Source organism: Ochotona curzoniae, unplaced genomic scaffold (genome assembly GCF_017591425.1).
Source record: "Ochotona curzoniae isolate NIBS_2020 unplaced genomic scaffold, NIBS_Ocur_1.0 contig_883, whole genome shotgun sequence".
In the NCBI taxonomy this organism is placed as follows: domain Eukaryota; kingdom Metazoa; phylum Chordata; class Mammalia; order Lagomorpha; family Ochotonidae; genus Ochotona; species Ochotona curzoniae.
In genome coordinates this window covers 68,773,132-68,797,756 of record NW_024466599.1, presented here as the reverse complement: position 1 = coordinate 68,797,756, position 24,625 = coordinate 68,773,132, and the positions used below count along the sequence as shown (strand labels likewise).

At 40.2% G+C, this 24,625-nt stretch overlaps 1 protein-coding gene and 1 pseudogene across 1 annotated transcript in view; both read left to right on the top strand.

The window, feature by feature from the left end:
• The window catches only part of TMEM131 (transmembrane protein 131), a 157,640-nt gene that overhangs the window by 58,666 nt on the left and 74,349 nt on the right, over positions 1 to 24,625 (top strand). The window contains exons 4-5 of the mRNA XM_040993760.1: positions 7,973 to 8,041; positions 22,675 to 22,798. Coding sequence (XP_040849694.1) covers positions 7,973 to 8,041; positions 22,675 to 22,798 — 193 coding nt within the window. The remainder of the gene's footprint in view (positions 1 to 7,972; positions 8,042 to 22,674; positions 22,799 to 24,625) is intronic.
• Positions 20,407 to 21,392, top strand: LOC121165333 (annotated as a pseudogene).

Sequence of the window (24,625 nt, the reverse complement as noted above, 5' to 3'; positions counted from 1 at the left end):
GCAGAGTAAAAGGAAGAGGCTGGCCCGATTGCCTTCTCATGTCCCATGAGAGGCTGTGCCTCATTCCTGCAGGCGAGTTGAGAGCTGTCTTTGTGTTATGTAACTAGTCCTTCCTGCAGCTGTTTCATGTTCTCTAGGCTTTGACCCTTTTACCCTTCCCCGCCCCACCCCCAGAGAACCATAGATTTAAAGTTTAGCTTAGAAGGTATGACAGCCTAGAACAGTAGTAGAGTTGCAATTCTGGTCAACAGGAACAACTGCCCAAGGCCTCGGACCAGTTCTAGTGAGTGTTCTTGTGTAACAGTAGTATGCTGGCACTGATATTACTGGAGTTTTCAGGGAGCCCATTTCACAGATTTAAAACCCCAATTATTTTACAGTGTGTTTTAAAAGTATTTTATTCAACCGTTATTTATATTGTCTTAAAAAGTTTTCATGGAACATGGTTGTTTTGAAAAAAAAAAAAAAAAAAAAAAAGGCCAAGCACAGATTTCAAAATTGTTTGTACTAAACTGAACTTTTAACTTGATTTTCCATAACTTTTGTGTAGTGTCCCAATTGTTTTTTTTTTTTTTTTGAAAGAGTGATAGAGATGGACAGGGACTGTGAAATCTTCTGTCTTCTCTCTGCTGGTTCACTCTTCAAATGGCTGGTCCAGGCTCGAGTTAGGAGCCTGGAGCTCCATCTGTCTCCCACCTGAGAGGCAGAGTTCCGAGTACCTGATTCATCCTCCTGTCCTTCTGGCTACGAAAGCAGGGAGCCAGATAGAAAGTAGAGCAGCCAGGACTGGAACTGGGATGCCAGCCAGTGCTACAAGCCTTAGTTTAGCTCACTGAACCACAGTGCTGGCCCTAACTATTTCTTAATCCATAGACTTTTAAATTTTGTCAGTTGTCCCGTTAAACAATCTTTGGTCCAATGCTCAAGCCCTTGCCCTTAATTTTCATGTTTCTTCGGGGTCTACTTTAATATAGAACATCTAATATAATTGAATATTAGAAGCTACCTATTTTGTAGATTGCCCCAGTTTGGATTTTCTCATATGTCCTCATGATTCAATTCAGATTATACTTTTTTAATGCAGATATTACTGAAGTTTGTTTCCTTCTCCGTTGAGCCTCTGAGGAAGTACGTGCTATGTATTCCATCTTTCTTTAGTAACTTATAAGTATCTTTTTAAGATTGTATAAGTACCTTCTCTCATTAGATGTAATATGTCTTAATGGTTCTTGCCTAAAACAGTTACTGCTGTTACAATTATTCTTTAATCCTGCCATTCTATTTTTATTAACTGAAATTCTACTAGAAGTTGGGAGGTAAAGATCAAAATTTGCTTTTATCCAGTTATTTTACCATCATTTTTCACTGTCATCAAAAAAATCCCATGTCCTTGGATACGATGTGTGTCTTTTCACATGTCCTCATTGAGCCCTTCTGTACTCTGTGGCATATGAAGATGTTCTAGGCTTGTAATTTTCTTTCCTTCAACTCTGGAGCAGTTCATTTCAATGAAGACTCCTGTTCTATTTTAGTAGAAGATGCTATTGGAACCTAGGATCTGTGTACCTATGTACTCACTTCTGTGGGGGGTGTCATTGCTAATGAGGCGCCATTCTCTTCAGTCTTCTTAAGTGAAAAAATTAGGAAAAATTTGTTTACATATATGTGTCCATATGCACTATCTATACAAGTATATAAAAAGCCCTGAGTTGTTACTGGTAACTCCAGTTTTAATACAAAACTGGTATTCTGTCTGACCTTTCCTTTTCTGTTTCTGTCCTCTAACAATAAGAAATCTGATTCCAGTTATCTGCAGTATATACATGCTTTGCACAGCTCCTAAGTTCTGGATAAATTATTTTTAGGATTGTTAATCCGTACTATCATCAAAACAAGACCTACTAATTACAATAAAGTACTTGTCTAAAATTCTTTCTATTCTATCAATATAATGTAATATAGAATAATATATATATGTGTGTGTGCTGTGTTTCAGATTGACATGGGCTTTAATGTTTTTCATCTTTCCCTTTGTACTTCCCCTTCCCTTATGTCTTCTTTCTATTTTATTCTCATTGTAGTTAAACATATTGAAATAATATATGGTTCATTTGTTTTTGACTGTATCCCATTTGGGATTTTTATCTCCATTTTGTGCATATGCTTTATGGTATGATTAACCCATTGTCTTTTGTTTAAACATTTTACTTTCTAAAATTCTGCTTTTGCAAGAAGTGCTTCAAGAATAGCCCCTTACATATATTTGAATATTTTGAAAATGATCTTCAAGGTAAATGCCCTCAATAGATACCACTAAGTCAAAAGATAAGTGCAGGTGTAATTTGTGTTGTTGAAAGTATATGCATAGAGATGGTCAACAGCTGTGTCAGTGTTGGTCATCAGAGAAGTGCAAGTTAAAATGACAATGAAATATCACTTCACATCTGTTAAAAATGGCTTAACAAACAGATGAGATAACTGATATATGTGAGACTAAGGAGAAAAGGAGAGCCTGGTACTTAGTTGGTGGGAATGTAAATTTAAAAAGCTGTGTGGAGGTTCCTCAGAAAATTAGAAAGTTACTGTTTTATCCTGCAGTCCTACTGCCAAGAATATATCCCAAAAAGATATGAAACCACTGGGTCCAAGAGATATATGTACTTCCACGGCAGCATTTTTATTATAGCCAGAGTGTGGAATCAACCAGGTATCCCCTCTGTGGACAAAGGTGAAGACAATTTGCGATGTATGTACAATGGAATACTCTGCAGTTTTAAAAGGAGGTCCTATAATTTGTGTAGGCAAATGTTATGGATCCTGTGTGGACTTGAAGTGAGTCTCACACAAAAAGATTAATAATACCCAGTACTCTTACTTAGCTGCAAAAACTTGAACCCGTCAGAACAAAGGGCAGAATTGGAGTTAGCAGTGATGGGATGAGCATATCTGGGTTGAGGAGATGTTAGTCACAGACCCCAAAATTTCATTTACTTAGGAAGAATGAGTTCAACAGATTTATTTTATAGACATGATAACTAATTAATAACAATATATTGTAGACTTGACAGTTGCCTATATTTTAAATGTTCTCAGCATTATAAATGATTATTTGTGATGTAATGAATAAATTAGCCAGATTCAGCTGTATTATGGGGTGTGTGTACATATATATATTAAAGTATGTTTTTCACCATGTGTATGTATAATTTTTATTTATCAAACAAATAGGTGGGTTAGATAGATAGTGCTCTTTTAGTATAAATCCCTAGAAGTAGAAATAGAGACTCAAAAGTAAATGTGTATCGGATTTTGTTAGTTGTTACAAATTATTCTTCAAAATGATTATGCCAATTTGCATACCTTCGATCAATTAATAAAAATGACTGTTCCCCACAGCTTTTCCAACAGAATGAGCAATGCTTCTGAACTTTGGTCAGTCTGGTAGGTAAGAAATTCTGTCACAGTGTAGTCTTAAATTATTTTTTTCCTACTTATGAATGGGGTCAGCTTTGTTATTTATATCCTGGCAAGTTCTATCAGATGCTTAACATTTAATACAGAAAGATAGTAATTGTACACACACAAAAAAAGGCAAGAAAAGAGGGTGATATCCTTGGATTTCATGAGAAGATATTGCAAGCATTACAAGAAAGCTGGAAACTATCTCTCATGAGCATCTGTCCAGAAATCCTTAGCAAAATAGAAAATTAAAAATATATGAAGGATAATAATCATAACCAAGAGAGGGTTTGTAAAATAAGACTAGCATTTGAAAATCAATCAGCAAGATTTTTTTCTTTAAAGATTGAGTTTTTGTTTGAAAGGCAGAGTTACAGAGAGAAGTAGAGAGAGAAAGAGAAAGACATGTTTTGTTCACTGGTTTGCTGTTCGAATGACCACAGCCAGAACTGGGCTAGTCTGAATCTGGGAGCTCAGAGGCTCCTCTGGGTCTGCCACAAGGATGCAAGGACCCAAACACTTGGGCCATTCTTACTGCCCTCCCAGGTTCATGAGCAAGGAGATGGATCAGAAGCTGGGGCTCAAACTGGTGTCCACATGGGATACGGTGCCATAAGTGAAGGCTTAATGTGCTATGCAACAGTGCTGGACCCAGTATACTTTTTCTTTGGTAAAAATCCTTACATAAAATTGTGAGTAGATGTAAAAAAGACGTATGATAAAATTCAATATTCATAATTTAAAATGTATAGGTAACAAAGTATGAACAGAAAAGAATTTTGCCAGCTTGATAAAGGGCACAATGTAGAAATGTGATGAGTAACATAACACTTGTCGACAGAAGATTGAATGCTGTCTAAGACTAGGAAAATGACATGAATGCCTATTCTGTCTTCAATGTTGTGCTTAATGTCTTACATAAGGGAAGAAACAAACATCAGAGACCCCAGGTTGGATAGGAAGGAGGAGGGTGGTTATGGCTATAAACCATGTGATGTATATAAATTATATTTGGCTACAGCAGCTAGAGCTGAGCCAGTGCAAAACCAAGGATATCCCCTGGTCTCCTACATAGGTGCAGGTCCCAAGGACTTGGGCCGTCATCTGCCGCTTTCCCAGGCCATAAGCAGAGAGCTGGATTGGAATTGGAGCAGCTGGGACACAAACTCGTGCCATATAGGATGCTGAGGCTTTAAAGTAGAGTATTAGCCTGTTGAGCCATTGTACCAGCCCTCCAAACTATTCTTTAAAGAAAACTGACCAAAATACCCGTTACTTAGGTACTAACTGGACCATAGAAATAAAACCTTTTCAGTTTACTAGCTTGCACAAACTTCCATAGCGCCAAGAAAGTCTTGCATGATTTGGCACTTACCTGCCTAACTTTCACCTTCAGTTCACCACACAGCATAGACTGATTCTCACAAGATTTCACCAAATAAATAATGACTCCTTTAGTGAAAATTTTACAACTGTTTTGTGACTCCAGAACATACAGAGTCACTACAGAAAGCAGGGAAGCCTGCATTATAGTTGAATTCAAACCTGTTGCTTTGAAATTGGCAAAATGGGTACCGTTCTTCATATTGTTTCTTCCTCAATTTATTTTTCAGTACCATGTATTTGCAAACATTTGCTTTCTGTTACAATATTACTAACTGGTGTCACACCCTTTCTAAATGTGGCAGCAGCCATTTCCATAATCTCTGCATACCTGACTGGTTTGTAACAGCATTTCTAGTTTTGTTGAGACTAGTTCCTACCTCTGTCAGCTTGTATTGATCTGCTCAAATTTTAAACTTTTATTAGATAAAGATTTACTGATATTTTGAAAATATGCATTTTTTATGAGGGAATCATCTTTTCTGAATTAATATCCTTCATATCAGAGTAACAGTTACTGGTGCCACTTCCTGTGGAGCATTTTATAGGAATGCTTAGCACAAGGCATAAAAAAATAAAATAAATTCAAAGTAGTTGAAAGGAAGAAGTTGTGCAACCTGCAGCTGGTGTTCCACAGTGAGCATCCCAGATGGTGTTCCATTTGGCAGTGTCTGTGGCAATAGTGGACCATCTTAAAAGAATTAGACTTACCAGAGTGACTGAACCCCAAATCAGTAGCTACTTACTTGATATCCCCATCTAGAAAGTATGTTAATTTTAAATGTCTAATATAGAACTGTTGCACATTGTCCCATCTATCTTTCCCTGCATGCATCCCATTCCCCCCATGTCACAACTGAATATCCAATTAAAATCTTAGACTAAGGCCTGGCTCCTGTCTTTTCTCAGTGTTCCAAATCATTCCTTCTGCATTACCTGTTCTCTGTAGCTTCCAGATATAGTCAGAAAGCAGCCACTCCTCACCATTCTCCCTCGCAGTCTCTTCTACTGCTTAAACCACTGCATGAGCTGTCTGATTCTGCTCTGCTCTTGCAAACTGTTCTTCATAGAAGCTAGGATTGACATTCTTAAATGCATCTGATCCTGTTACTTCCTTGCTTAAAATTGTAGAGGTTTTTGTTAACGTGTTAACTCCTACAAGGAGATTTGGCCCTGTTAGCTTTGACCTCACACCCAACCCAACCCAACCCTCCCCTCCCCCGCCCTCTCAGCCTCTTTATCTCTCAGCTTGCCAAGTCCATTCCTACTTGATTGTCCCAGTTTTGTCTCAGCTGCAGCATCCCTCCTGAGAGAGGCCGTCTCTGTTCTAATCACGTCACATACCATCACCTATTAGATCCTACTTTTGTCCTCCCCGCTGGGATGGTCCTGCCGTGAAAACAGGCACTTTGCTATGTGTAGTTCCAGCCACCAGACCAGTGGCTGGCACACAGCCTGTGTCCAGGACATTTGGTTTGAATGAATGTGCACTTCTTTACCCTACATGGTCACTTTAGACATTTCTGTTAGAACTTGTGGAGTAAAATTTCTATTCTGATAAAAGAAAAATGCTGTATGTTAGTCTTTTTTGTATTTATATCTTCAGGATATGATGCAATCCATGTTCATGTATGTGAATTAATAATAATTGTTATGTGGTTAGTTCATGGGAATTAAAAGGTAAATTCAATGTGGTGCAAATAGTTTGAAGTCCATGAAATGAGGAGTCTTCAGAAAGTTCATGGAAGATGCATATTATGAGGAAACTATAGAATTTCAAGGTTTTCTGCACCACAGTGAACTCCCTTTTAATCACACTTTCCCACAAACTCTGTAATCCTTCCACATTTTTGTTCTTGGTTTGAATAAGATTTTAAGTTTAGTTTGTATACTATTAAAACTGGTGAGCTGAACAGCATCATGTTTTAGAAGAACCATGTTCGTATCTACACAAGGTAGAAAGCAGGAAGGCAGAGATTCTGTATTAGCTGTAGGTGGCAGCCGCTTTGCCAAATTGTTGTCTTCTCTAGTTTCATGCTTTAGTCAAATGTAACTTTAAATTTGGTGTTTTCTTCTTTGTGTGTGTGTCACTTCTTCTGTTTAGTTATGGGTAAAGGTGTTTCAGCACCACATACTCTGGATTGATAAGAGCTACAAGCTTGTTTGGGTTTTATTCTTTCAGCTGAGTTATTCTACTACTCAGACTTACTCCTCTTTACAGAATTGATCTAAAACGAGATTTTCTGTATTTTGTGGATGTCCTTACCTATTTCCTTTGTCTTCTGAATGAAGTTACTGTATTATTTGGAAGTGTGTTCCTCTAAGTTGCAGTGGTGATGGAAATAAAGTAGAGTACAAAATGGGCTGTGCTATAACATCATTTCTTAAAATAGATCAAAATGTACTATTTTAAAACTTCAGTGGCTGATTGAATGCTTGACCTTCTCATTATATAAACAGCTACCTTTTAAGTATGTGAACACACTCTCTCCAAAAGGTCATTTATATTTCACATCAGTATTAGGTAATAATGATGTCTGAGATTTGCTATTCAGAAATTTGTTGTATGGAAAGGTTCTGGTATCAAGTGGGATAGTTACAAGTGATAGTCAAATATTCTGACCAAGGCATCCTAGATCATTGTATCCCACATTTTTAGGTTAAACAGATACTTCATTGCTTGGAAATTTATATGCCAACAATTTATAATTTTTGTGGGTTTTTTTGATACTTTGCCATTCTAATTGCAATGTGATTGTAATGGTCTTTATGTGTTGTCTGCCAGGTATGTGTTGTATTCAAATTGTAATTTGATCATCATATATCAAAAAACCTAAGGGAACATATTGAAGTATATTGTTACCAATTTTACTAACCAAATGAAGATTGAGTGTTCCCTATTTTCATATACCTTTAAATAGGAGAAGTGCTTCCTTTTTATATTTTCATTTTTAAAGACCCAGCATTCTTTGGTTTCCTTTACTAGAAAAATGAAAGTCACATTCCCAGTGCAACTTTGGACCCTATTTTTCTTGAAAGTACTTTCTCCTAATAATTGTCAGGTGATGCAGTTTGAGAAAATATTCATTTTGAAGAATTGCATCTTACACTATTTTCTTTTTACTTTCAGTATATCTTTGTACCGTGGGAACTGTAGGCCCATACGATTTGAGCCACCAATGCTGGATTTCCATGAACAGTAAGTTAGAAGTTTTCAATTATAGTTTCCTATTGATTGGTTATGAGTCTTTATTAATTATTTGAGTATTTTGCACATACTTCTCCTGCACTTTTGTCTATGTTTATGTGTGTGTTTTATAAAGATGTATTTATTTACTTGAAAGGAAGAGATTGAGATAGAAGATCTTTCATATGCTGGTTTACTTTCTAAGTGGCCACAATGGCCAGGCTGGGCCAGCCAAAATCCATACAGGTCTCTCATGTAGTGGCAGGGCCCAAGCACTCGGGACATCTTCTGCTTCTTTTCCAGGCTCATTAGCAGGGAACAATTTCAGAAGCAGAATAGCCAGAAATTGAAGCAGTGCTCACGTAAAGGATGCTACCATCACAGGCAGCAGCTTCATTTGTGCCACTGTGCCAGCCCCAGTGGATATCTGCTCTCATCTAGTCCACTTTCCAAGTTATGGACAGTCTTCTGTATTTCTTGCCTGGAATTGAGTGCATCTCTGATGTCCCTTGGTAGACCTTGGGGCACTGTCACCAGTATTGGTTTATAAAGTGTCAGTGGAGGATGAAAAAGTGTGGCAATTGTCTTCAGCTGTCATGTTTTCACAGTCATATTATTCAAGCATGTCCACAAAGCCAAGCTACCTGACAATCCCAGCATCCTGAATAGGAAAGCTTGCACCTTGCAGCTGACAGACCTGATCCCTGGCGTGTCGCCATCTGCGACACTTAGGAAGAGGTGATATATCCAAAGCTACCTGATAGCATAGCACTCCTTTGCTGTTAGTGAGTGGCAGAGATGTCCTTCAGGTCCTTGCCATCCTCAGGCTCCAGGGAGCTGCACAGGGTCCCCTGACTCAGGCTCAGTGGCCCATGCAGCTAGTTCAGCTTCTCGGTGCATTGTAGGCTCAGAGTTGCCACCCAGGATGCAGGGTTGGAGATCCCCGACCTCCCACGTTACCCTCACCCAAAGCTGCCATGTCTTGCACCACCACCTGCAGCCCAGAGGCCAAAGGTAGCCCAGGCCTGGATAGGAATCCACCGCATTTCTGTGTTAGAAACTTAATCTTCCGTGACACAGTGTTGAAAGCTGGTGCCTTGTAAGAGGTAATTAGTTTATAAAGACCCTGCCTTCATAAGTAGATTAATGCAGCCATCTCTCCCACATGATATCCACTGCCATGTTTTGACACAGCAAGAAGGCCCTGATGCGACATCCTGATCCTGGTCTTCCCTCTTTTGGATCTGGGAAGAAACAGTTTTATTGTTTATAAGTTACCCAGTCTGTAGTATTCTGTCATAGCAGCACAAAACTGACTGATACCAGTATAATGTTAAGATTCCAAGGGATGTAAAGCAGAATTCCTAATTCAGTCTTGGTGTCTTTTTAAATGCAAAATCTTTAATGAAGCGTGGCATGTATTTGATATTTACCAAAGAGTTCATTGTTTTAAAAATAGGAATGACACTTCTCTCTAGCAAAGTTCTCTTTCAGTATGTGTTTTTATCCCAGAATATAGACTGATGCTTGCTGGATATTGTGGTAAAGCTGATTAAGCCACAGCTTTGGGGACCCAAATCTTGACTGCTGTGCTTCTGATTCAGCTTGCTGGTCATGCATCATGGGAAACAGATGATGGCTCAAGTGTTGGGGCCCTTGCCACTCAATTTGTAGATCTAGATGGAGTTCTGGGCTCCTGGTCTCACCTGGCTCAGCCCTGGCACATTTGGGGAGAATGGAGTTGAGCCAGTGGTTGAGAGATGTATCTCTCCCTCACTCACTGTCAGTCTGCCTTTCTAGTAGATGAAAATAAATGAATATATATATATTAAAAGATAAAGATTGATAATTCCATTCCCAGACAATGGCATTGAATAATGTCTTGACATTTTCTCAGGATGCATGAGGGTAGAAGGGAGGAGATAAGAGCACAGTATCAAAACGTTCATGTAAAGTATTATCCTAACTCCGGAAGACTTAGCAGAAATTATTTTCCAGGGATTGTTTCAGAAATTATATCCCAATATTTGTCGTTTCTTTTTTGAGGGAGTTTTGCAAGTTTTGTTTTGAGATGCAGGAGCTTTCACATATATAAAATACATGAATTGAGACTGAACATTCCTGTTGCAAATTCTGTCCTGCAGTTTATTGAGTAATGCTCTGTTCCTTACGTGAAAGCAATTGGAATAAGGACGAGACTTCAGTATTGATTATTTTAGTCTTGTCTGCATCATGAATCTCTGTAGAAATCGATGAAAATGGTGAATCTTTCCCTTTCTTCTTCCCATTCAGGCACACATGTGTGCGTACACACACACGGGAGAGAGAGAAAGCTATCTATGTAGTTTTATTTGTAGGTTCAGGGTTTTTTGTTGTTTTTTTGTCTTGTTTTTAAAGATTTATTTTTATTGCAAAGTCAGATATACAGAAAGGAGGAGAGACAGAAAGAAAGATCTTCCGTCCAATGATTTACTCCCCAAGTGGCCGCAATGGCTGGAGCTGTGTCAATCTGAAACCAGGAGCCAGGAACCTCTTCCAGGTCTCCTACACAGGTGCAGGGAGCTGGCTGGGAAGTAGAGCTGCCGGGATTAGAACCAGCACCCATGTGGGATCCTGGCGTATGCAAGGCGAGGACCTTGGCTGCTAGGCCCCAGCACTGTGACCAGGTTCAGGGGTTTTATCGACCATCTCTTCACTCAGAATCTGTTTGGCATCCTCAAGAGCTAGTGAGGAATTCCTATTCTAAGCCACTAATTTTAAACATTCACTATAAAAGCTACTGGAATTTGGCCTGCATTACAATATTAAACTCAGATTGTTTAACAGGAGAGAATAAAGTAAAAAATTTACCATTAATCCAACAACTTAGAAATGTTAAATGAGAGATTGTCATTTTAGGATGCATTTATATTTTACTGAGTTACAAAAACACAGCTACTTTTTCCCTGAACATATTATTTTTGTAGCCTGCTTTTTAAGTGTAGTATACTGTGCATACTTTTTAGGAGTCAATAGAATTTTCTGCTACATTATTTTACAGTTTTAAAGAACAAAAAATTAAACCATTGTGTTCAATTCATTTATTGTTTTTAGGTGTTCTAAACCTTTGCTCTTGTGATCAGTGCTAAAATCAATGATTTAAACACAACCGTGATTGTTTCTTCAGAACAAAGTCTCAGTGAAGGTTTTCACAACATTTCAGGTTTTCTTTTTTAAAGATTTATTTATTTTGATTGGAAAGGCAGATTTACAAAGAGAAGGAGCGACAGAAAGATCATTTGTCCACTGGTTAACTCCGCAAGTAGCAGGAGCTTCTGCCAGGTTTCCCATGTGGGCACGGGTTCCCCAGGCATTGGGCCTCCACTGCTTTCCCAGGCTACTAGCAGCAGCTGGGACACGAACCGGTGCCCATATGGGATCTTGGCACTTGCAAGACAAAGATTTTAGCTACTAAGCCATTGCAGCAGGCCCAGAATACTTAAGTCCTTGGCTAATCTGGTGATTTTTTTTTTTTTTTTGGTTTGTATATGTGTGTGTTAACAAATCACAAGTGATAACAAATAAAGGAAATAAATAGGATGTCATCTCTAGGCTGATGCTAGTCATAAAAATCCTGAACTCTCATGAGCAAATATAAGACTTGCTGATTATGTGCAGCTGGTCAGGGCAACACCAAGCCAGTGTATAAATCAGGATTAGGTGATATAGTGAAAATAGTTATTTGAAGCACAAGAAAGGAATACAGTGCTTCCATAAAAGTATTTCCCAAAGCACCAAACCCGTAGTGCTGTTCTAAGTATGAGTAGTGAAAATGAAGAAAAAAGAAAAACATTTGCTATTGTCTTAAAGGTCTGTGTCTCCCTAAAATTCATTTGTTCGAAGCATTTTCTCCAATGTGATGGGTTAGGAGGTAGGGTCTTTGGAAGATAATTAGGGCATTGGCATGGAACTCCCATGAATGGGATTTGTTCTCTTAAGAAAAAAACTGTTTAGAGCCTTCCATCATGTGAGGACACAGTAAAGAGGCACTGTGTATGAACCCAAGCATATTGGCGCCCTGATCTGACTTCCCACCATCCAGAGCTGTTGAGAAATAAATCTCTGTTGCTCACTAAGCAACCCAGTGCGTGGTATTTTGTTTTAGCCCAAATTAACAAGGATATTGTTTGATCTTCATTTAAAATTCTTCTGCAGTGTTCAGTCTTTGTGTTGTAAAAGTGAATCTGTAGCAGTAGGTGAGGCACAGTGTGAACACATGTATATTGGAATTCAGTCAGATTGAACATTTGTGTACCTGTATGTTTACTTGTGTGGGTTTATCATGAGGAGTTGGTTTAGATAATTGTGGGAGCTGGTTGAACAGGGTCAAACCCCACAGGGAACACAATCAGAAAGGAATGATAATGGGTAGGCTGGAAGCCGCTCATTGTCCCCGGGAAAGTGTTCCAGGAATATGCTTAGGAAGGGAAAGCAGTTGTGGGTACAGCTGCCATTGGAGTCTGTCTGTTCAAACAAGGTTAAGCTCTTTTTGAAAGGGCTTCCAAGAGATTAGGAGAGGCCCTTCTGGACTAACCTTGCTTTTGATAAATTTAAAGTCAACTGGTTAGGAACATCATAGATGCAAAATTCCTGTTAGCAGCACCTAGTTTAGTGTGTAACTGAATAGAATGGGAGAAGATGTGTGTACATTACAAAATAACTGCTGCCTACCTTCCATCTGCCAACCCTCAGGAGAGAATATCACTTGGAACTTACCCTGACCAGAAGCACACTGGGAAGGAACTCCAGGAGCTGTAGTCCAAGCTGTTAGTAGTATTGATATCACAAAGCCACCATATAGATGTAAACAAAGAACTTCCTAAGTTTAACTTTTTGACTCTAAAAAATAGGAGGGGATGTGATTAATAAGTTGGCTTAGTGATTTTAAAGCTAAGGATTCTTTAAATTTTTTGTATATTTGATCTGTATCCCCTGGTTCATTCCCTAAATGCGCAGTGCTTGGGGCTTGGCCAGGGCCCAGGTAAGGCTGGGAGCATAATCCAGGAGCACAGTTGGCAAGAACCCAATAATTGAGTCATCATCATCTGGTTCCTTGGGTCTTCATTAGTAGGATGCTGGACTCGGGTGTCAGGCAGCATGGGCATCTTAAGTGTGGTAGGCATAACACCTTCCTATAATGTTCCTTTATGAATTTTAAAGTAGCTTTAAGCAAAATTATACATTTTCAAGACAAAATTAAGTTAGCCATGATTTCAGGAAGTAACTGCTGAAAGACATCAGGGATATTTTAAGGATCACTTTTCAAGCCGTTGCCTGCTTACTTTTTTCATTCTCAGGAATATATAACTTGTTAGTTGATGAGAATTTTTTCCTACAATGACTTCTAAAATCCCCTGGTTTTTCTTAAATAGATGTTATTAAGTTGGGGAGAAGTTAAATTAGAATGTCATAATATACAAAGGCCCTTCTTCATGTCTATTACTTATTGAACATCTGCCACCCCACCCGTCCCTAAGTTTTTTCAGTTCCCCAGCCTTCAGGAAAAGCAATGCAGTCCCCTAACCCAGAAGTTAATACGGATGCACCTCAACCAGAAGGAATAATACTATTATTTCTGTTTGTAATGAGGTCAAGGGTGGGTGTGACTACCCTCTTCTATCAAATAATGAGCATAGATCTTCTGAGGGACTTCCAGGGAGAATTTTTTTCCATTCAAAATACGCAGGAAGGAAATGCTGCTCTTTTGTGCCAGGTATCATGTGCATGAGTTCCCTGTGGGTCTGTGGCAGCCCTCTGGCAGTCAGTGATGGTGCTCATCTGAAGGTAGAGCCAGGCTGCTTTGTCTAACACAGTTCAAGAATGTACCCAGATCCTTGATAATATTGTTGTACTGATGAGTTAACCAGCTTTGATAATATTGTTGTACTGATGAGTTAATCAGCTTTGAAGCTATTTCTCCTAAGGTCTTTTTGTTGAGTGACACTTCCCAGTCTAGCTCTCTTGATCTTGTGGAACGTGATACTACACAAACCCCTTCCCCTGCAGGTCCTTTTTGCCCTCTACCCAGGGAATACGGTCATGTTTTCCTCCTATGTCTGAAGCTGTTCTTCATGAGGCACAGGCACAAGAAACATTAATTATGGCCACTTCTCTCCTTAGCCCATTTTAACTAACTCTGTACTTTCTTACTGGGTCACCCTGTCCATGCCCTTGGTGAGTGTCTGTAATTTCCTAGTCCTTGCCACCTCTTGATCGCTCAGCTTGTATTTCCAATACCACCTTAAACTGAGCATACCCCCTAGAGAGTGTGTATTCCAGGTTCTGTGAATTGCTCCACACTGTCACAAGTCCAGATGCCTGTGAGCTGCTGCTTTTCCCTTAACGCATGCTCATTCCTTTGCCCTTCAGAGTTCCTTCCTAGAAGGACTGTATCAGTTTTTCATGTTCACTCTTATTTTAGACCTTAATCAGTTCTACTCTAAACTGCTACCACTTGTCTGCATTTTTAAACATGGAATGCATATATCCCAAGCAATATCTTAAGAGCTGCATAGATGCTGGCCCTAAAGTACAGATCCACTGGATCACTCCCCAAATGACTGCAGCTGCCAGAGCTGAGCCAGTCTGAAGCTGGGAGCCAGGAGCTTTTTCTGGGTTTCCCATTCAGGTGCAGGAGTCTAAAGCCTTGAACCATTCTTTACTGCTTTCCCAGGCTTTTAGCAGGGAGCTGGATGGGAAGTGGAGCAGCCAGGATCCAAGAGCTGTGGGTGGAGGATTAGCATGCCTTGATACCATGTCATTTCCTCATTCCTAATTCTTAGACATTTCTATACCTAAAGACATAATAATACATAGCTGCAGTACCATTATGCATATTGTAAGAAAATAAACAGAAATTACAAGCTGCCTTAAATTCCTCTAGTCATTGCTATAGTTGTACTTGATAGTTGAAAGTGATAGAAATCTAACCAAAGCTACTTAAGGCAAAAGTGGAAATGCATCAGAAGCAATACTTAGGACCACAGATCTCTAAAAACGATCAGAAGTTCAGTGAACATGTGGAGACAGCAGGGTCCCTATAATCTGATGCCATTGGACCTACTCTTATTCTGTTATCACTCTCTGCCTTGCTCTGTTGACATATTCTGTCACTCCCAATTGCTTCTTCCTGAAGTGGTGGGAAGAAATTGCTGGCTGTTGTTGCATTCTATAATCTCCCTCCATTGGAAACACTAGCTGCTTTTTTATTAGTTTGTGAAGTGTCAAATAGAAAAGCAGTCACCCTGGCTTGTCAAGTGTCTTCCCCATCAAGGGTAAACAGAAGGTGTCTGGCATGGGTGTTTTTTTCAGCTGTCATCTTTATGTTTACCTTGGTTTCATCTGGAGGATAGAGAAACCATGGTGGGCAGCTACTCCAGTTGAAATCCACAATAGTCTCCTTGGCCTGATGTGACTCATAACTAGTACTCTGGAGTGTAGCCCTCCTGCACACAGCAGGCCTTCCCTAGTCCGCGTTGCAGAGGTAGAAACTACCTCCTGCTCTGCTTCCATTTTCACGGAGGTGGAACAGGTCTGCATTCAAAATTCCATTTGATTGACAAGACTCAGCAATGTCAGATGTGCACACACAGCAAGAGCCTGCAGCAGGGTTATATCCTGATAAATCCATTGTAAGATGAAAATAGGTCCAAATGCATATAATGCACTGAACCTCATAGTTTAACCTAGCATGCATTAAACATGCTCAGAACACAACTGTTACAAAATTGTGTAGCACAGTGCAAGATTCATAATGAAATGTTGATATCAATGTAATATGCTAAGTAGGAGTACCTGTAGCCAAAGAACTCTGGCCACACGGAGGACTTTGGTATATGTTGCTTATCATTGGGATTGTAGGGCTGACTAGAAACAGCCGCTGCCCAGCATCACTGGAGAGAATTGTACCACATGTTGCTAGCTGGGAGAAAATCCAAATTCAGCGTTGGAAATATGGTTCCTATTGAATGCATATCACTTTCACATTGGCATGAGTCATACTGTTGAAAGCCAGGGACCATCTGTGCCCATGTATTGAAACTATCTAGAGAGACCTTGGCAGGCCTCCAAGTAGGTCTGAAAAATGGTTCCAGAGAGCAGGGAAAGGAGACTAGTTTGGCTTTTAGTGTGATTAAGGGTTGAACAGGGATGTTTGCAAAAAGCAAGCGCAGGGGCTTCTGTTGACTTACTCGGGTGAAGGGGCACTACTGGGGCTTGAGAACTGTCAGCAGTCAAATATAGAAACTGGAATCAGGGTGTTTTCCATTCATGGCCTGCTCTACAGGTTTCAGTCCTTTCAGTAAGGATGCACAGTAAGTCCTTTTAGTAGGATTCCCTCACTTGCTTTCTTGACCTCCTAACAACTCTGATCATCCCTGCTGCCCTCTGGAACTGAGTTCACAGTCAAGCAGTTATCTCTCTTCAGGAGAGCTTTGCTTTCATCCTTCAGATTTAAGCTTATGTTTTAATTCTACCTTTATTCTATTGTCTGCCTCTTCCCCCAGATCCTTTCCTTCTTTTCTGTTTTTCCCCTTCTCTGTTAGCAGTCCACTGGGATAATCTGGGCTGTGCTATGTCCTCACCCTTCCACCATCCCTGATGATTTATTTCCATGCAGTTAACTGTTATTAATTGCTTTGCTGTTTCCATAACAACCTCTGTTTACAAACATACGTTGGGCACAGTAAAAGGTGCTTTGAGTGGAAACTTGGTCTACTGAATTCTTTCATTTATGTAATTAGTAAGTATAGAAAGTCTTAGTTTCATACTTAAAGTTCCAAATGATTACTTTATGGTTTAAAAAAGTCAACATTGGTACTGTCACTGAGAGTAAATGTCTTTATTATGAAAATGATTTTGGCATCTCTCCCTAGTGATCCTTTGATATTTTGAGAAAATAAGTAGGCTCTCTATTTTTAAAAGGAAGACCTCTTAGCTTTTTCAGTTTCTATTTTTAGTTTCTAATAATCTTTGAGCAGTTTTTCCACCAACACTTCAACTCTGCCTGTGGTCTAGAATGTGTTTGAGAGGATGGTAGGATTTTTGTGATAATTGAGTAGTACAAAGTACTGCGTATTGATTTGGCTCAACTTCCTTCCAAAAGCTGTGTTTAACAGAGTGCTGTGTCACTGTCATTCATAAGGTTTGTCTAAGCCATTTCTTCAGCTGTTTCCTGGCATTGCAGTGTCATCTTTCTGTGATATAGGAAACTTGCCATTGACCACAAAATTGCAGCTTACTTTCCAAGCTAGTCTCTAATTCATAGCTGCTTCTTCCTAATTCTTTTGGGCCTCAGACTGTTCTAAAATATAGACAGTCAGTAGTTTTGCTGCTGCAGCAAAGAGAACAGCTGTTCCCTTGCTTCAACTTGCTTTATCTATAAATACTTCACACTGTCCCCTTTGGCCCTCCTGTCTTTGGAGCAGCCGATAATGGAAACAAGCAGGACCATCACTAGGTGGTGTCTGAACATCTTTGTTTTATTTTAAAATTTTACCTTTCCAGCCAGTCACATGGGCACGATTTCTGACCTCCTGGTGGGTCTATACATAGCTCTCAATTAGTCAGAATTTAATCTAGATATGGATGGAATGGATTTTGAACTTGAAATTAGGGTCCCATATCAGGTAGTCTTTAAGATAGACAGTTGATCTGGGTGGACTAGACCTAATCCATGAATCTTAAATCTGGCAATAGCCATCAAGGCAAAAATTCTGAAGACTTGAAGCAGGAGAAGTATTTGATACAGGGAAGTTTCTTTGTGCTCACTTTTGAAATGCAGGGACCATGTAGCTGGAGACTGAGACCAGTATGAATTTTGCCAGCAGCCTGAATGAACTTCAAAAAGGAATTTGGAATCCAGATGACAACATAGTCTGCTGACACTTTGGTTTCTGTATGCTAAACAGATATCCTTACAGAATTGTAAAATAATAGATGAATGTTGTTTAAACCTGTAAGTTTGAGGTTATCTGTTACATAGCACAGAAAATTAATGTCCTGTGTGTTAGGAAAGCAGTCATGTGGTTTCATGTCCCATGTTCCTGAGAAGGCTGCGAGCAGGTCCAAGGGGTGCTCTCTCTGCTTGCTGTGGTGTAGACTGCCCAGTACTAGAGAATGTCTGCTCTGTGCTGGCACACCATCCCTCTGTCTGCATTACTCTAGTGTCCTTCAGCAACACTCTTAAGTTGTGGCTCAGGGCCTTTGCTCATTGATCCCTAGAAGAAAGGGCAAGGCTATGGAACTAACATCTGGGATAGTAGGCTAACACTCTGCTTTCAGTGTTAGCATCCCTCATGGGCACCGGTTTGTGTCCCAGCTGCTCCGCTTACAGCCTGACTTCTTGCTTATGGCCTGGGAAGATAGTGGAGGATGGCTAAGGTTCTTTGGCCCCTGTGCACTCGTGGGAAACCTGGAAGAAACTTCTGGCTTCAGATTGGCTCAGCTGCAGCAATTACAGCCACTTGGGGAATGAAGAAAAACCTTTTCCTCTGACTGTCCTTCTCTCTGTAACTTTGTCTTTTAAAAATAAAACTACATCTTTTTAAAAAAAGCATCCAATAAAAATGTATGTAACTGTATGTGGGAGGGGGGACAAAAGAGCTAAAAAAAAGAAAAAGATGTATTAACAAATGTCCCTCTGTGTGGGGCTAAGTCTTTTTTTTTTTTTAAAGATTTATTTTTATTATTTTTTATTGGGAAGGTGGATATACAGAGAGGAGAGACAGAGAGGAAGATCTTCCATCCGATGATCCACTCCCCAAGTGAGCGCAACGGCCAATGTTATGCCAATCCAAAGCCAGGAACCTCTTCTGGGTCTCCCATGTGGGTGCAGGGTCCCAAGGCTTTGGGCCGTCCTCGACTGTCTTCCCGGGCCACAGGCAGGGAGCTGGATGGGAAGTGGGGCTGCTGGGATAGAACCGGCGCCCATATGGGATCCCGTCGAGGACCTTAACCACTTGCGCCACCGCGCCGGGCCCAGGGGCTAAGTGTTTTAAAAAGACGAAAGGGAGAGGGAGAAAGCAAAGATGATCAACCTCTCAGTAGTTTGCAGATCAAGCTGTGTGATCCAGGCTGTTACTCCAAAGGAGACATCTGACCATCTTCACTCTTGTCTTTTGGAAAGAAACATCAAATTACCTGTCTATCTTATGGCCTGCCTTCTTTATCTGAGCTAAGATGACTGCTTTAAGCTCGCAGTAGGCAAAACATCAAGAATCAGTTCATACAGAAGTGACTGATTATCAGTTAGTCTACAGTCTGTTTGAACTGTAAGAGCCTATTTTTTAGAAGAGTAGTTTATTTTAGTTGGAAAGGCAGAGTTACAGAGAGAAACAGATCTTCCACCTGCTTATTCACTGCCCAAATGGCTACAGTCGCCAGAATTGGGCTGGTTTGAAGCTGGGAGGCAGGAGCTTCTTCTAGGTCTGCCATATACCATATTAGTGTAGGAGTGCCCATGGGCAAGCCGGGACTGGAACTGGTGGCTATGTGGGATGCCAGCGCTACACTGAGAGGCTTAATCTGATATACAACCACGCTAGCTCCAGAGTAGCATATATTTTTTTAAAGAGCACATAATCCTGGTGTAAAGAGGACATTTTAATTTCTGTGTGGTGTTCTACCCATATGTCTATGAAGCTCAAGGAAGAAGACTTTATTTTGTGCATTATGTTTATACAACATCTCGCTGCAGCATTGTCACCATGGTTTGAGACCCTGGTTGGACCTATACTACAGCCTGCACTTGCCTGGTTCAGTGTTGCCACCTGGATTTGCTAAGCCTGTTGACCTACTTGGAGTGTCCTTATGCTGCTGTCTTAGGTCCTAAGGCTTTTTTACTTACACACATACACACACATACTACCACCACCACACCCCACTCACCTCCCAAGTCTTCTCTGGGTCTGCCCTCTGGGTGCAGAGTCCCAAGGCCTTTGGTCATCCTTGACTGCCTGCCCAGGCCACAAGCAGGGAGCTGGATGGGAAGCAGGGCTGTCAGGGTTAGAACCAATACCCATTTGGGTTCCTGACACATTCAAGGTGAGGACTCTAGCCGCTAGGCTACCACGCTGGGCCCATGACCAAACTTCTTTTTTTTTTAAATTTTATTTTATTGTTAATAACATTGTATTATGTGATACAGTTTTATAGGCACTGGGATTTCCCTCGCCCCTCCCACAATCCTTCCCCTCCATGGTGGATTCTGCCACCTTGCTGCATAACCACAGTTCAAGTTCAGTTGAGATTCCTTCATTGCAAGCACATACCCAGCATAGAGTCCAACGTCTTATTGTCCAGATAACTTTAACGGCTTCTTGGGGAGACCTTCTCTGGCCATGACCAAACTTCTTGAGAGACAAGACACAGTGGAATTTGAAGTTTATACACAAACTTTGAACTTGAGTTACACAACATGTATAGTTTCAGAAAACATGAACCAAAATGGTTGCGTGAAGAGGTAATCTTGTGAAAAAAGCTGTGTGATTGAGACGTTCTCTGTTTGCCACAGAGTGAAGACCATTTGCTAAAACTACACTGTGGACATTCCAGCAAATGTTGGCACCAATCTGAAGGGGCATGTGGTTATTGTGAAGGGTCCCAGAGGATCCCTGCAAGAGGGAATTCAGTCGTCTTGGTGTAGAGCTTAGCCTCCTTGGAACGACAGAAAAGAGGCTTCGTGTTGACATATGGTCCAGAAATAGAAAGGAACAGGCAGCTGTTTGCACTTGTGTTCATGGACAGAAGATGATTAAGGAGATTTAACGAACTCTGTTACAAGATGAGGTCTGTGTATGCTCTCGTCCCCAATTCAGGAAAATGGGTCTTTTGTTGGAATTCAAACTTTATTGGGTGAATAGAACATCCAAAGAGTTTGGATGAGACCAGATGTTGCCTGTGCAGTATCTCAAGCCAGAAAGGTGAACTAGTCCTTGACGGAAATAATATTGAACTTGTTTCAAAATCATCTGTTTTGAGTCAGCATCCAACAGTAGCTAAAGCAAGGATATCACAGAATGTTGGGATGGTATCTATGACCCTGAAAAATGTACAGTTCAACAGACTGACGAATAAGATCTAAAAGTTGTCCTGCGATAGAAACGAGGACCTGGATAATGTCTTGTGGTATTTTAATAGTGAGATGCAAATATCTATTAATTTGAGACTTCCAAAAAATTAAAGTGTTGGATTTGGATTGATGTAGAAGATTGGGAGAAAACAGGGTAAACAGCTGGCAAAAGTTTGAAAGTCTTCACCTGGAACCAACTTGACTCAGGTGGAAGCTTTGGATCGACTAAAACCAAGAGTTATTTGTTTAAGTTGAATGAAATCAAACTGAGGAGGACTTGAATAACCACTGGAGGTTGGCAGGGAAGGAAAGGAGAGAAGAGAGGAGGGCAGGACAGAAGAAGGGAGGAGAGGAGAGGATATCTTGCATCCAATGGTTCACTGCCTCCTCACCAGCACTGATTATTTTCTGATTTCTGTATGCTAGCCATTCCAAGTAGCGTGAGGTAAAACCTCATTCTGGTTTTTATTTGCATTTTTCTGATGGCTAATGATCCTCAGCATTTTAAAAAAGTACTTATTTTTATTTGGAAAGTCAGATATACAGAGAGGAAGAAAGAGAGGAAGATCTTCCGTCCAATGGTTAACTCCCCCAAGCAGCCGCAAAGGCTGGAGCTCAGACAATCTGAAGCCAGGAGCTTTTTCCCGGTCTCCCGCTTGGTTGCAGGGTCCCAAAACTTTGGGCTGTCCTCGACTGCTTTCCCAGGCTACAGGCAGGGAGCTGGATGGGAAGCAGATTAGCCGGGATTAGAACCGGCGACCATATGGGATCCTGGTGCATTCAAGGTGAGGACTTTAACCACTATGCTATAGCGCCAGGCCTGATCCTCAATATTAAAAAAAAAAAAAATCTATTGGCCATTGTTTTTCATCCTCTTGAAATTGCCTATTCCTGTCCTTTACCCCTTTCTTAACTGGGTTATTTGTTTTGTTATTTCTTGAGCTCTTTAGATGCTGGCTATTAACCCTGTATCAGTTACACAGTTAGCAGATAGTTTCCTCCATTCTATAAGTTGCCTCTTGACTTTGTTGTTAGTTTCCTTTGCAATGCAGAAGTTTTTTAGTATGATATAATTCCATATAACTCCATATAATCCCATTTGTCTGTTTTTATTCTTACTGCCTGTGCTTCTGGAATCTCTTCCAAGAAGTTCTTTCAGAGTTTCCCTAATGTTTTCCTCTGGTAATGTGATAGTATCAGGGCTTAGATTTAGGGCTTCTCTGTTTCTGTTTCTACATTAAAGAATGTACATTAGTGGAATTGAGAAGAGCAGTGTGACAGGGTAGGCTACAGAAAGAAAGAGCAGCTGACAGTTGTATTCCTACACTGGACTGTATGCTTTATGGAACTGACACTCAGTACATGTTTGTTCAGTGACTAATTGTATTCTGTGTGTAATTTTGAATATAAATCAATCTAATCAATAGATTAACATTTTGATAAGTTGGCTATTTTGTTATTTAATTTTTAAGCAGTTTGAAATTTTCAACTAAAATTAATCTTTGAAACTGTTGTGACTATTTTCCTTTTCTTACAGGCCAGTTGGAATGCCAAAAATGGAAAAAGTCTACTTGCATAATCCTAGTTCTGAAGAAACTATCACTTTAGTATCCATATCTGCTACAACATCACATTTTCATGCATCATTTTTTCAAAATAGAGTAAGTTTATCTACTAAAAATTACTTCCATTGAGTTTGCAACTGAAAGGTCTACATTTTTAAAAATAAGTATTCTGCTGTGATTATAACATGATCTGACTATTTTATATCTGCTTCTGGATTTCAGTTTATCCCATTTTCAGAGAATGTTACATCTGCCTTTAAAATAAAATTGTTTTTCCTCAACATGAAGCAACAAATCAGCTGTGTGGAAGCACTCTGAAAAATCCAGCATTCATGGATTAATTTGATTGTCTTTTTCCTCTAACAGATAATTTTTCAACAGTATATCAGTTTTCTATTGCTGTATGATAAATGACCACAAACCTGACAGCTCAGGCCAATATTTTTTTAGCAGTACATAGTTTTGTAAGTCTTGGCTAGTGTGTTATTAACTGGGTATATCATTGCTCCCCCATTCTGTCATTAAGATATTCTCTGGGCGGGGTCTGTGTCTGGAGGCCCTGAGGGGAAATGCACTTCCAAATTTGTTCAAGTTGCTGGCAGACTTCGGTAACGCTGCAGTTGGTATTTGGCATTTCCCTCCTGGCTCACTGTCTGGGACCCCATGGCCCTTTAAGGCAGCAGCACTGCAGCCTTTTCCTTTGTAGCTTTTCTCCCTCTGGTTCCCGGTTCTACCACCAGTGGAGAAAGCTCTACTTCTCCAAGAAGCATTGTCACTGGATAGCCTCCCTTGTGATTAATTCAGGACTGTCTGACTGGTGACCTGAGCTAGACCTGCACAAGTCCTTTTTCACTGTGGTGTAAATAATTACGGCTGTGCCACCTCTTCACGTTCCTGGTCTCGGAGATTACAGCCAGAGGTTTTGGGGGGTCATTGAGGGTTCTGCTGACCACAAGTATCCTCTGAAATTCTGCTTATACTTTTAATAGGTCATATGTGAACTTGTTATTAAAAAAGAACTGTTTTCTGACCAACATAATTGGATCTTGAATGAATTTGAAGCTTAAACAGGATGCATTAAATTTTAACATATAGGTTTCTGAAATAATTAATAAAAAAAAACAAGTATCAGAAGAAGCAGATAGCTAGAATTTAATTTCATCTTCCCAGGATTTTTACTGATTCATTGACAATATAACTAAATGAAAAGGTCATTTTTAAAACATGGGAACACTTAGTCATTGTATTGGTTTATACCCATTGTTTAGGTTTTTATTTTTTTTTTTAAAGATTTATTTTTATTATTTTTTCATTGGAAAGGCGGATATACAGAGAGGAGAGACAGAGAGGAAGGTCTTCCGTCCGATGATTCACTCCCCAAGTGAGCGCAATGGGCCGATACTATGCCGATCCGAAGCCAGGAGCCTCTTCTGGGTCTCCCACGCGGGTGCAGGGTCCCAAAGCTTTGGGCCGTCCTCAATTGCTTTCCCAGGCCACAGGCAGGGAGCTGGAAGGGAAGCGGGTCTGCCGGGATTAGAACCAGCGCCCATATGGGATCCCGGGCGTGCAAGGCGAGGACCTTTAACCACTTGCGCCACCGCGCTGGGCCCTGTTTAGGTTTTTATATCCATTGTTCTAAAATTGTGTTTCGTCATATGTTGCTCTTAGCCAGCAATTTCTAGAGATTAAAAAATACATTATTTTGGCTTTTCTAAAAAGGAAAAAAAAATATTTTTCTTTGAAGGGAAAATTTTACAGAGAGAAGGAGAAACACAGAGAAAAACCTTCCATCTACTGGGTCACTTCCCAAATGACCATTATAACTGGAGCTCAGCCAGTCAGAAACTAGAAGTCTGGAACCTCTTCTGGGTTTTCTGTGTGGGTGCAGGGGTCAAAGGACTTGGGCAGTCCTTTGCTGCCCTC